Source organism: Panthera onca, chromosome F1 (genome assembly GCF_046562875.1).
Source record: "Panthera onca isolate mPanOnc1 chromosome F1, mPanOnc1 haplotype 2, whole genome shotgun sequence".
NCBI lineage: Eukaryota > Metazoa > Chordata > Mammalia > Carnivora > Felidae > Panthera > Panthera onca.
In genome coordinates this window covers 4,038,758-4,052,581 of record NC_138355.1, presented here as the reverse complement: position 1 = coordinate 4,052,581, position 13,824 = coordinate 4,038,758, and the positions used below count along the sequence as shown (strand labels likewise).

The following is a 13,824-nucleotide window of genomic DNA, read 5'->3' as shown; positions in this document are numbered from 1 at the left end:
ACCCAATGACTGCTTTGCAGACTCTCTGGTTTCACTGCTGGCTGCCGCTCGTTACCTGTGCTTTATTAACTGTGTTCCAGACAGTTTCTTTTGTCATCCCGCCTTCCTCTTCTGGGTTCTAACGGTGCCCGGGTCCAGGCAACGGCTGCAGAATTCATCTCCTAAGCCTTGGACCTTAATACAATTGTGCGTGTTGCTCGAGTATCTTAAATGCAGCACGTCCAAAGTGGACTTCCCTCTCCTCTTCCTGTCCCTGAAGAGTCTACTCTTCCTCTTAACTTCCCTGTCTCAGTGAAGGCCTCCCGTCTGCCCAGATTCTCCCAGCCAGAACACTGGGAGTCAGCCTAGAGGGACATTTAGGGGTGCGTCTGAACGGCACCGGGGAGGGATGCGTCAGGCATAACGTTGGGATACACGTCTTTACGGTGAGCTGTTCCTCTGTTGCTGAACTAGGAGAGGAAAACCTGGATTTGATTTAATTCCTACTATTCCCCTTTCATCTAGAGGTCTTCAAATGAAATTTTGCTGTCTTTTTTACCTACTCTACTCCCTTGGGGAAATAAGATTAGCATTGGAACTAGAAAACTGTATTCTCATCAATTAAATCTTAGCATTGAAATCTAAATACCAGCTTTTCTTTCTTCTCTCTGGAGGACAGAGAATTGATTATGAATAAGTGAACGGGAACTTGTAGAAGTCTTAGCACTGAAGAGTTTTCTTTAGATCGTGTATTTGTATCTGTGACAGTGAATGCATATTTTTGGTTAAATTGGTGGGGTTTTTCACCAGCATCCAGTGGAAGGATGTTTCCATAGATAACTTTGTAAGTGTTGAGTTTTTAGTAAAAGATTATTATGAAATATTTATAGAAACTTAAAATGTGAAGATTCAGTTTGATTAAAATGCTACACTATTCTCTTTTAGTTGGGAAGGTGCAATTTTTAACACCGCCTTACGTTTCTTTTTTAAGTTTTGTTAACATTTATTTTTTTTTCTGAGAGACAGAGTGAGCAGGGTGGGGGCAGAGAGAGAGCGACACAGAATCCCAAGCGGGCTCCAGGCTCCGAGCTGTCAGCACAGAGCCCTATCTGGGGGTCGAACCCACGAACTGTGAGATCATGACCTGAGCTGAAGTCGTACGCTCAACCCACTGAGCCACCCAGGTGCCCCAACACCATCTTAAATTTTAAATTTACTTGAAAACTAAGTCCTCAGCTTTCACTTGTGTACATCTAAAATTAGGCTGTTAATAAACTGAGGGCTGTTTTTCAGAAATTATTTAACGATAAAAATAATGACAATTTAAATACTACTGTAATGACTGTCGGTAGTAGACTGGATGATCTGTGCCCTAAATTCTTACTATGAATTGGTCCTTTTCAAGAACATTTTGTTGCTCTGGTTTTAGATCTGTCATTTCACTGATCATGGGATCAATCTAACCCATTTGAATTATTGTGTATCTTATGCCTAAATATAAGGTGTTTCTCACTGAGTAAAAGACATCACTCTCAATTACTACCCATAAAGTGGGGGGAAGCACTGTTGATATTGAAAGTACCGACTTGACTGGAATTGTATCCAACAGTGTCTTGAAAAATGCAACTTAAAAAATGATAATTGAAAGAAAACTGGTCTTGGGAGAGTGAGCCATAGGTTTAAATCCCGATTCAGTTATCGGTCTGTGAGACTCAGTATTTGTCCTCTGAGCCTTACGAAGACGGAGATGTTTACTTGCCTTGCCAGCTGGTCTTGAGAATTAGCAGTACTATATGTAAAGTACGCAGCAGTGCAGGGCATCTAGAAAGTGCCTACTAAATGGCAGCTGGTATCGATTGTGTTTTAGATATAGAATAACCGTTTAATATTAAAGCAACTTATAGACAACCCGAAAGTTTAAAGCAGCCTGCCGATAGTCAAGTGCTACGGTAGATGGTCATTGTGTGCAGATAAAGAATGTTAACTTGGTTTTAAATCTAGATTACTTATCAGGCTGGTGAATTGATAAAAATATATTTTTAGATTCTAGATTCGTTGGGTAAAAAAAATAGGGAAAACCATTTTTCCAGACAGACTTAGAAGGTCGTCAAGTCACAGGGATGAACAGTACAGCACAGGTAACACAGTCCGTGTAGAACACACCTGTTGCGGTGATAACATAATGGTTGAGGCACCGCCACACGCCTGAAAGACAGTTTCTATCATAATGTCAGGTGTACTTGAGTTAAGAAAAGTTTCTCCACTAATGTGTACCTTTTTTATAATCTTACAGAGACCGTTACAGGGCCGTAGTGTCCCCAAAGTAGTCACTAATTTATACGTGACCACTTAAACGTAAAGAAACTAAAATTAAAACTCAAGTTCCTCAGCTATGCCAGCCGCATGTCACGTGGCCGGGAGCCCCAAGTGGCCAGGCTCCGCGACTGGTGGGCTGGGTCCAGAGCCTTGCCAGGTTAGCTCAGGAAGCTGTCCGAGGTGCTGCTGCGGAGGTTGGAAAACGTCAAGAGAGTTTAAAAATGGTTCAAAAGGTGCTTAGAACAGTCATCCTTGTGGTAACTGCCTCCTCTTTAGGGTGGTGATTGTAGAAGTCTCTGCCCTTAGTCTAGAACAATCACTGCCGCCCCTGAGGTGCCCGCCAGAGCGTCAGGCGCCATCTCCCCACCCTGCCTTCACGGCCTCGTTCTTGGACTCCACCCTTGCGTACGGAGTTTCAGGAGGCATGTCCCCTTCCCTCTAAGCTTATGGTTGGAAAAATTGAGACTCGCATTAAAGGGGTTGCCCACTTTCTGGGAAGCTACCTGATACGTGGCCAGCCGCCGCAGCCCTTCCTGGACACCGCACTTCCTGCTCCCCCCAGCGGGGTATTAGAATTAGCGATCACTCGTGAGTATCTGTTGTGTTCCAGGATCTTGAGATGTTTTTCTCATCTTCGGCAGAACCCTGTTAAGTATAGATGAATCCCATTTTATAGATGAGGGAACGGAGGCCTAGAGGAGGTCAGTGACCTGCCAGACACGACAGCTTGTGACCCAGACTCTCTGATGCCTGTCGTCCTTCTGTTTGTCAGCATACATCCTTCCCGATGCCGGCCCGCTCACACAAACTTGAACACCTGATTGTTAGTTTTTATTCATAGGAGTTGACTTAATCAGACCAAAAAATTCTCTGATGGATGCATACTTTTACTCTTTTTTCAATCTTGAGAACGGGGGTAAAAAGAAAAACTTGGGCATCGAAGGAGACTCTGGATTACTGATTTCCCCTGAGATGGCCTTGGCTGATGTCATTATAATCTTTTTCTACGTACTATGGAAACTTGATTCTCCAGATTTATAAGGACGTTGATATCTCGTTTGTAAAGTTTCTGATCTCCACGCGGTTCTATCACTATCACTTTTTCGTTGTTCTTATTCTACTCTGCTTTGAACGAAGAATTACTTGTGGACCTCTCTGTTTTAGGAGACAGTTCCCGTGTTACACTCAGCAGATCCTTACGGAGCATTGTAATGAAGTGTGGTTCTGTAAATTCTCGAACGATGGCACTAAACTAGCAACAGGATCAAAAGATACGACCGTTATCATATGGCACGTTGATCTGGTATGTACTTTACTGCGGGGGGGTTTAGATGACAAAAAGGTAATCAGTGATGGAATCGACCGCTTGTTAGTGAATGAAGTGTACACACGTAAATGAGTTCTAAGCATTCTCCTCCCGTTCTTGTCGTGTCTTCCCTCTTGCTGTGCTGTCTAGATGACGCGCGTACACCAACGGTTCGTGCGCGTTACGTGCCGGCACGGAGTCCGTGCACGCGAGATCTGGCTTCATCCTCTGCCCACACCTCTTGCTTCCGTGTGAGGAAACTGAGGCGGAAGTTAAGTGCCCAGGCTCTCAGAGCTCGTAAGTGGCGGAGTTAGGCTCAGATCCAGGAAGATTTCACTCCAGACCCACTGCTCTCAATGCCCCCTGCCGGTGTGTGTGCTAATACTTGATTTCCGGATCGGTACGGCATCCACTGTGTCACAAGTTAGGAGAAGACTTGTTACCCTTTTGCCTTCCGAATCTCTTTTTTTAATTTAATTATTTTTGAGAGAGAAAGACCACAAGTGAGGGAGGGGCAGAGAGAGAGGGAGAGAGAATCCCAGGCAGGCTCTGCGCTGTCAGTGCAGTCTGACACGGGACTCAGACTCATAAACCGTGAGATCAGGACCTGAGCCGAAATCCAGAGTTGGATGCTTAACTGACGGGGCCACCCGGGTGCCTCTAGAAGGAAATATCTTTAAAAAAAAGAATCAGGCGTGCCTGACTGGCTCAGTCTGTAGCATGTGCAACTCTTGATCTCAGGGTTGTGAGTTCAAGCCCTGCGTTGGGCTTGGAGTTTATTACTTTAAAACAAAATCAAATTGGAGAACACACCTCGAGATTTGCGTACCTACTATGTGCTGTGAATGATGAAAGGTAAACAAGGCCTACCCTTTGCGATAAAGCAGGCGTTCTCGTTTTGTACCATGTACTACTCTGGAGGGACCCCCCCCCCCCAATAACATTTTTAAATGCATAAGCCAGAACATATAGGAAGCCCAAGTATGCTGAAATAGAGTTGTCAAGATAGTATAGAAACAGATACAGTATAATAACGTGGTGCTTTTTTATTAACGCATTAAATAACAAGTTCTAGCAAGAGAGCTAACAAGTATCAGATTTGAAGTAGTGATGGGCGTCAGTGTTTCAAGATACCTGCAACAAGTAACGTGCTGTGAAAATATTTGAGATTTCTGTCAACCGCCACCTTATCCTTCCTAATACTCAGTATGTGAATGTCCCTCGTGTATCACCTGATGCCGCCTTGTTAATTGCCTTCATTCAAGATTGAAGGAAATACTGAATTTCGGCCTGCGGTTAGTGAAAATAAAGATGTGCACTTGTCCCATTCAAGTTCAGAGACCCCCGTTTCTGTTCCTGAATGACTCCTTGCAGACCACAGGCGAAGGAAGTTTCATGCAATATGTACAAAGGGTCACAAAAGCGCAGGCCTGCCGCTCAGGTGAGCGCACCTAGTCTGACCTTGATGTGCACGACATCAAGGGAGACAGGAAGGGGCAATTGGGGGCGAGAGGGACCTTACCTTGCCCTCCCCCACCTTCAAATAAGAGAATAGGGTGAGTCAGGCAAAGAGTGGGAAACCAGATTAGGAAAATAGCGTGGGGTCTAGTCTCGGCCTTTGAGTGCCATTCCAAGGAGTCGCATTTCAGCAGTTATCTGCAATGTGTCTGGAAAGAAAGCACATCAGACTGTGCTTTATTACGTTTTCTTTTGGCAACGACGTGTAGCAGTTCCCACCGTTTGGCACGTATTTTCTGAGCACGTGCTCTATGCGAGGCCTTCTTGCCAGCTCATGGTCATACAGTGTGATTGTTCTATACCGGGTGCTACAGGGCCTCAAAGAAGAAACGCCACCGGAGCTGGAGAGCAAGGGCAGAGTAAGACGAGTAAGTCTTCGGAGAAGACGGAGTAAACGGTTACTTAGACAAGCTAGTTACTACTGGCCCCAGGTACAGGAGGACATGGCTGGCATCCGGGCAGTTCCAGGAAGAGGCTACGCTGCGGACTAGGAGACGAGGCTCATGATGTACGGAGCAGCCAGTCGAGGAGGATCTTGTACACTTTGCTGGGGACTTTGGGCCTTCATGCTGGTATCACCCAGGGTGCTGTTGCCGGGACAGGAGTTCCACGTGAAGGGCTTTTGTAGCCAGAGTAGCTTGGGACATGCAGAATTCATGCTTTTGTTCCAATTTGAAATGCAGTGGATTTTAGAGTTTAGCACGATGGTATTTTATGTCAAGTACTGTCTGAAAAACTTGTAAGAAAGTTGGTGATCTTCTTGAGTGTGTGTGTGTGTGTGTGTGTGTGTGTGTGTGTTTTAATAGATAGAAAAAAGAATACGTAGGGACCTTTGAGGTTTGAGTTGGTGTGATTCCAGTGCCTAATTTCTTTTGACAGGTTTTCTTACCTTTGCCCCCCCCCCCCCAAAAAACATTTTACTCATTTCCCCACCCAAAATCTAAAGCAGAGTTCAGTGGATTCCATGAACATGATATTTCCACTTGGAACAGGTTAGTATAGAGACGCTGTGCTCGTAATGACCTAGTATTAATATCCCCATTGATGTTTTGCGCTTTTTTTTTCAGGATTAATTAATGTGCATGAAACAATTCGTTTTTTAGTTACATACTTCTAAAGTAGTTTGTCATCAGTTTAGAAGTGAATCTTTGGGTAGATACGAAGGACCGCCACGAATGAGAGTTTCTTGCTGGAAGATCCTGAGCCGGTCCAAAAGCCTAGACTTCCCTGTTAAATTATGCCGGAGACTCTCTGTTTTTGTACGGATCCCCACGCCTGTTAGCCTTCTCCCAGAGAGGAATCACAGGCAGTCGTAGCGTTACCTAGTTAGTTTTGTCAAACAACGGCGGTTTGGACAAGGCGATTGAATAAATGCTAGACTTAGGGTCCAGTGAAGAAACAAAGTACATTAAACACATCCATTGGTCCGTTACATTTCTGGAAAAATCTCCCAACCTATTTTTATCGGAGTAGTTTATCAGACCCATCCCTAACTACTTTTGGGTCCTCGCCGTTGGAATCCTGCAGGCTTGATACTGGTCTCTATCTTTGACCAAACCTAAAACTGAACGAACTCCTTGCTTCCTGCCCCCGTTTCCTGTTCCCACAACCAAAATGTACAGGTCGTCCCATTCTGTTGTGTGTGACCTCTTTCGGTCCAGACTTTTGTTTGGATGGCCTGTCTTAACTGTTAATGGCTGTGGTGTCAGCTCTTTATGAGTGTACGTTTCCTGTGTCCGTTCGTTCAGATTCACCTTCCACGTCCTCCTAGAGCCGGATGTTACATCCCGTAGTCCCCGTCCTAAGCCAGATGTCACGTCCCATAGCCCCCGGTTTAAAACTTGTCGGCGGCTCTCCTCTCACCCTTAGCCCGAAGTGAAGGTGCCCACTCTTCAGCCCTGTCACTCGCCACCTCCCCTCTCACGGCGCGGTCCCTTCCACACGGCTCACGCTAGGGCCCGGGCAGGGGCAGGCCTTCCACGTTCACAGACTTTGCGCCCTTCCCTGTACCGTGGGGGCGAGGGGGGGGTGGTAACCTTGGAGACTGATGAGGGTCACACGAGGCGCTGTTGCCAAACCGTGCTCGTCCTGCCCAGCCACAGCCAGAAGCTCAGAAGACTGTGGCCGCTCCTCAGTGTCACACAGAGAGGTGGCGGCTCCGCTCACGCGCGTGGACTCAGAGGAGACTTGTCCACGGTCATGACGGCATTAGATACAGTAGCCAGAAACGTGGAAACGGTCCCGTGTTGGTCAGCTGACAAGTGGGTACACGGGGTCTGACGTGTCCACAAATGGAGGATTTATCAGGGAGAAGGAACGGAATGCTGACCCCGGCTGCGACACAGATGGGCTCTGGAAACACCACGCGGACGCACAGAGTGAAAGAGGCCGATCGCAGAGGACGCCATATTGGATGGCTCCACTTGTACGAAACGTCCAGAATAGGCAGATCCAGAGAGACAGGAGTGGCTGCCAGGGGAGGCAGGTGGGGGCAGTAACTGCCAGTGAGTACGGGCCTTCTTTGTGAGGCCACGGAATGTTCTAGATTCACTAGGTCATATACTTTGAGAGGGTGGTACCTAAGTTGTGTCTCAAGAAAGCAGTTTTCAAAAATGAAAACGTAGCTGTGACTACACCTGCTTTCAGTGTCCCTGAGAGCATCACCAGGTAACGGCCTGTGTCCTTGTGTTGGCCTCCGGCACGCGGGGCCTGGTGCGTGGTGGATGCTGACTGGATGTTGCCGTGTGGACGTGTCTTTGTGAAGCAAGCTGTTTGGGCTTCGGCTGGGAGATTGGTGGAATCTGTGAAAACTTCCTCAGAGTGAATGACGTTCTCAGAGTACCTCGCAGCTCATTGAAGTAGGACATGGGCTCTAACCGAGTGGCCTCTTTCCCCCTTAGGACACACACCTGCTAAAACTGCTTAAGACTTTAGAAGGACACGCGTACGGCGTTTCCTACATCGCGTGGAGTCCGGATGACAACTATCTTGTTGCGTGTGGCCCAGACGACTGCTCCGAACTCTGGCTCTGGAACGTACAGGTGAGCGCGTTCCGTCCCTGCTTCGGCCCTTGAGGAAAGCCGTTCCGCACATCCACACACTCGAAACTCGACTCTCCCGTAGAGCAGAGCCATTCGGCCCCCTTAGCAAAGAGAATCCGTCGGATGGAGCCCAGGTGTCCGAATGTATAAAGCTAAACATCATGCTGAGCATGATAGAGTTTTGAAAAGAAAGAGGAATGAGTATTTTCAGGAATGGTGGACTTGACGCTGTTGACTGTGGGACTCTCCCCACCCACCCCACGCCCGCCCTCCCCAGAGGACGCCCTGTGGTTTCGTCGTTTGATGTACGCGGAACTGCCACGTGACAGCCTCCCTGCGGGGTCAGACTTCTCACCTGGCGGCCACACCATTGTCCCCTGGCCTGTGTTTGGTGGTCTCATCTAATCTGGGAAACAAAGGAAGTTTCAGCTCTCAGTAGTAAGCGCTCTGTTGCTGTCTCTAAATGAAAACTTGGCCTTTATCTAGGGTCCCATTTTTTAAAAATTAGCATTAAGTTCCCGCCATTAATTTTGTACTATGTTTGGGAAACCTTGTAGTTACAATTTGAGGGTTGTTTTGGTTTTTTTAACTTCCTTCTGCAAGATGGCTGGTTCGATGCCGTTCTTTTCGCTTTTCTGACGCGAGGCCAGAGCGTGGCCCGGGCTGTGGTTTGAGTGTAAAAATGCGAGTTGATGAGCTAGGCCTGGGAGTCCGGGGGCCTGGAAGTGAGTTGGTTTTTCCTGAGAGAGTGGAGCTCAAACTCTGCAGAAGTGTGCACAGGGGGTACCCCTGAAGGTGACCGGCCACACTCTCGCTCTGCTGCTGCCCCGGGCGGTTCTGTCACTGCTCACTTGCTGTTCGTGTGTGAGACCCCGCTTTCTTAAGGAAAACGTTCAAAAGTGGAGGAATACAGCGGTGACCTGGGCCCAGCACCCTGGATTCGGCAGTTAACATTCCGTACATTCTGTGTGGACACGTGTGTGCTCACGCATGAGGACGTGCATACACACTCACATAGACCCCCACATCCAAAACGTTTGGAAGGAAATAACACATAGGATGTTTTATCCCAAATATTTAAGCACGTACCTGCTACAAAATAACGTTCTCCCGTATAACACGCGCTCCCGTCTTAACCTGACATTAGCTGTAATTAATCCTCTAATATCTAACATTCGTTTCATGATCAGACACGCCCAGCGCCCTGCTAGTGCCATTTTTATCAAAGCAGTGTGCGCGCAGCGTGTGTTCGGGGAGCGGCAAGGCACAGGAGAGTCCGTGGCTTTCTCAGCAAAACGGGCCTGAAGTGAATCTCCCCTCGAAGACCAGAGGGGTTTTTTCCGTCAAAGCTGTTTTCCCCCATTCAAAGGAAGACATGTCGTCATAACTCTACAGTGGTAGACTCAGGATTTATGGTGGCCACAGTCTTCCTGTGGGTCAGTTTTGAGTTTCTAGACGGTTACACGATGTTCTAGCTCGCCTGTTTGCTTGTGTGTTACTCAGCGGACCTGTTACGTAGTCCATTTTCACCTTATTCCTTTATATTTTTAGGTTGTTTCGTAATTACATACTCACATACGTGCTGTCCTGAGCGTAACAGAAGAAAAGACCATTTCTGCCTACAGAAATGTGTACTAACGTGTTTGTGACAGGAAGTGTGGAGGATTTAGCTGTTGCGTGTGTACTTGTGGTTCTAAACTGTTTCTCTCTAGCAACCCAAAAAGATAAGTAGGTGAGAGCAATTAACGATACGGGGGAAGGTTTTAACGTTGCTGGACCAGGGAAAATCAGGGAGACTTCTGGTTTTCTAGTTTAGTGTCCCCTTTGCTTTTATTACTTGGCCCCGTTTCCTGATCCTACACTTTGTTTTCACTGTTTTCTTTTTGCTTTTGATTACCCATTTCTCACAGGAAAATTATGCCCATGTACTTTTTATTACATCAAGGGCAGCTAATCTCTCTCAGAGCCTTTCTAATCCATGAACAAAATGGAATCGAGACTAGATTAAATGGTATGTGTCTACCTTCTAAGTTGAATAACCTAGAAAAAATAAGAGGAGGATGTTTCAGTTTTGTAACCACTAAACAGTCTTTCGTAGTTGGGAATACTTTAAAGTGGCTACGCCAAACAGTACAAAAGTTCTTCTTTTCTGGGACTTTTAGTTGAGATAAAATGAGATATCGGAGTGCCTGCGTGGCTCAGTCAGTTAAGCGTTTGACTCTTGATTTTGGCTCAGGTCATGATCTCACGGTTTGTGGGTTTGAGCCCCGTGTCGGGCTCTGCGCTGACAGCGTAGAGCCTGCTTGGGATTCACGCACACATGCTGTCTTTCTAAATAAATAAACTTAAACAAATTAGATATCAGAGAAATAATTTTCCTTTCTCTCTTCCCATCTTCCCTCCTACATTTTGAGCATCTTGAGTATAAAATTTGACATAATTTAGAACACCCCTGCCCTAGTTCAAGGGCACAGTTTTTCAATCTGTTAATCGTGTTCGTGAGGAATTGCTAATGGCATTAACTGCAATTTTAGAATAAATCTGTAAAGGACTATGGAGTGAGGAGAAGTGGGAACTCGGAAGGAACAGGCCTGCAGCGCTGAGCTTTTCACCATATTCTTAATTAATTTCTCTTTGAGGCTGCGGTGTTTTTGTTTGTTCGTTTGCTTTTTATGAGGCTGGTGAAAATAGTTCATTTTTCCAGTTAGGAGGACTAAACTAACCAGATAGCCCAGTCACTGTTGGCTTTTCTTTATACATTCCCTTTAGAAGAATATCTGAAGGTCTTATCCACAGTTTTATTCCTCTGTAGACGGGAGAGCTAAGGACAAAAATGAGCCAGTCTCACGAGGACAGTTTAACAAGTGTGGCTTGGAATCCAGACGGGAAACGCTTTGTGACCGGAGGCCAGCGCGGCCAGTTCTATCAGTGTGTGAGTATGTCGTGCGCCTCTCCACGCCTCTGCTCTTCGTTGTGTTTAAATAGTTCGTTTGCCGGGGCGCCTGGGGGGCCCAGTTGGGTAAGCGTCCGACTTCGGCTCAGGTCGTGATCTCACAGTTCACGGGTTTGAGCCCCACGTCAGGCTCTGTGCTGACAGCTCGGAGCCTGGAGCCTGCTTCCGATTCTTTGTCTCCCTCTCTCTCTGCCCCTCCTACACTCATGCTCTGTCTGTGTCTCTCTCTCTCTCTCTCTCTCTCACAAATGAATAAACGTTAAAAAAAAAAAAAAAGTTTAAAATAGTCGCTTGCCTTGGTATCTCGTATAAGATACGTTCCACGAAGACCTGCCTTGCGCTCGTTCTGAATGAGCAGAGTGTGCAGAACTGTCTGTTCTCCTTTTTATACAAACTATGGACTTTGAGTTTAGTAAGACGTAAAAAATTATTCTACTGAGCATTTTGTTCTCATAAACAAGTTTCTAATGTATAGGATTGAAAAATATTTTACTATTCTTTTGAGGTTTTAGGTTTTTTGTATCAAAAATATGCTGAGTTTCATGAGCAGGTGGTCTTAAGTATTTGAGGACTAAAAGTGGTGAGGAGAGCTACCAGAGAGCCTTCCAGTCGTTATTTGAAATGTCTTTTGATTAGCATCTGCCCTGCTGATCTTGGATTGGCTGTCTGACGAGCAGAAGTACTAGGTGACAATCCTGTGACGAGTCCTGTCACGAGGCCAGCTCTGCCAGGGGTGTGATGTCATCTGGCCCTGTCTTCTCGAGGCTCAGTGCCAGGGGCACTTCGAGACATGTTTTTAAGACCAGAATTAAACAAGATCCTGAATCCCGTAAATCGCTAAATGTCGCCAGAGATGCGTATCGTGAAGACTTACGTGGTCGTTACAGACTGGGGGGCCTTCCGTTATGCTGGCCGTGGGACGCGTGCTTGCTTACAAGCCCCCAGTGCTTTTTTTGTTCCCAGTCGTCTCAGCACAGTGTATTGATCTACGTGTGATCTTCCCATTTTTTAAGTGGAGTTTCTATTCGTGGGTTAATGCACTGTCCTACTTTTATTTCTTACTCCCTCCGTTTTGCTTTGTTTTAACGGAGGGATAACTGACACGTAACATTATATTAGTTTCAGGGTTACAGCGTAATGACTTGATGTTCGTGTGCGTTGAAAATTACGACCACGGTAATTGTCCACTAGCATCCAAAGTTGTCGTGAGGACTGTTAAGATATACCCTCTTAGCAACTCTCAATCTGCAAGTTAGTCACCACGCTGTACGTGGCAGCATTTAAGCCGTTTGTTCTTAAGTCCCTGGCTGCAAGATGACCACGACGTCTCTGCCGACCCCGCCGTCCCCTACGGTATTGACCCCTTCGGGACAAGGACTTGGCAGCCCGGCCCCCTGGGGAACGGGAACAGGGTGCCTCTCTGACCTTGGAACATTCAACAAGATGATAATCCTGGGAGCTCTGATCTGTAGAACACATTACCCATTGGAGCACGTTACAAGTTTTTAAAGTGTTGTAGCACGTTCTGGCTTCCGTAAAGCCGCAATTACCGTGTCAGCAACCTTTTCCAGATCACAGCATCTGAGTGATTAGGATAAACCTCAGTGTAATGCATTTTAAAGGAGCATTTGAATTCTTTTCCAATAGTAGCGAGGCCCTTACTTGGAATTTAGGGATTCTTTCTTTCTATTTATTGTATTTGCCTGTGCCTGGCTGGTTATTGAAGGAAAGATGGATTTTACAGAGGTTCTCTCCCCCTCCCAACAGTTTTATTGTTGTAATGAAATTTGCCCTGTATTCAAATTTTTGTGACTAAAACCAGTCGTGGAACAATTAAGTTGAGATCAGGAAAAAACAAACGTTGCTGCAGAAAGACATTGCCAAGAGATTCTTTCTGTTTGCTTTCCACGTGCTGGTCAGCTTTGGGGCTAAATGGTGCTTTTCTCCTCAGGATTTAGATGGTAACCTCCTTGACTCCTGGGAAGGGGTCAGAGTGCAATGCCTCTGGTGCTTGAGCGACGGCAAGACGGTTCTGGCATCAGATACACACCAGCGAATCCGGGGGTACAACTTCGAGGACCTTACAGATAGGAACATGTAACTATTTTTTGTATCCGTTAAATATTCATTGATTTATGTTAAAACATGTGGTGGAACTTGCTATTGTAGAAGAAGAGTTTTTATGTTGTGGATTTGGTTTGACTGTTTGGATTGGCGGGTCTGGTGGTGCCGAGTAACCAGAAACTCAGATTTTCTTCCTTGATTAAAATAGTGCGTAGCGGGGACTACAGACAGAACTGTGGTCTTTAAGCTAGTAGAACAGGTTACATTTTGATAATTTGAATGTCTTGATTTTCAGTATGTTGCTTCTGACAGATTATTTTCTGGTTACAGAGTACAAGAAGATCACCCCATTATGTCTTTTACTATTTCCAAGAATGGCCGGTTAGCTTTGTTAAATGTAGCAACTCAGGTAAGCTTATCCTTCTCTCAAAGAGTTAGTGTAGTTCAGATTTTAATTGCGATTTTTGGGGTGTGTGTGTGTAAACGAATATTTCTACAAATACTTTTTCTTCAAGACTGCTGTTTTTACAGATTCTTAAATTTTACCTCATATGTTTGACCTTTAAAGGTGTAGAGTCAACCATAAATTTATCAGAATGTTGGCATTTTGCGTAACGAGAAACTAAAACTGTTCCATCAAGCAAAGG

At 45.9% G+C, this 13,824-nt stretch overlaps 1 protein-coding gene across 3 annotated transcripts in view; it reads left to right on the top strand.

Annotated features, from left to right (window-relative positions):
• Positions 1-13,824, top strand: part of WDR26 (WD repeat domain 26) — a 39,422-nt gene that overhangs the window by 15,647 nt on the left and 9,951 nt on the right. For 2 of the 3 annotated variants that reach the window (XM_060643279.3, XM_060643280.3), the window contains exons 7-11: positions 3,460-3,598; positions 8,020-8,160; positions 10,973-11,092; positions 13,065-13,210; positions 13,508-13,586. In XM_060643279.3, coding sequence (XP_060499262.1) covers positions 3,460-3,598; positions 8,020-8,160; positions 10,973-11,092; positions 13,065-13,210; positions 13,508-13,586 — 625 coding nt within the window. The remainder of the gene's footprint in view (positions 1-3,459; positions 3,599-8,019; positions 8,161-10,972; positions 11,093-13,064; positions 13,211-13,507; positions 13,587-13,824) is intronic. The other variant, XM_060643281.3, reaches the window with a different exon arrangement.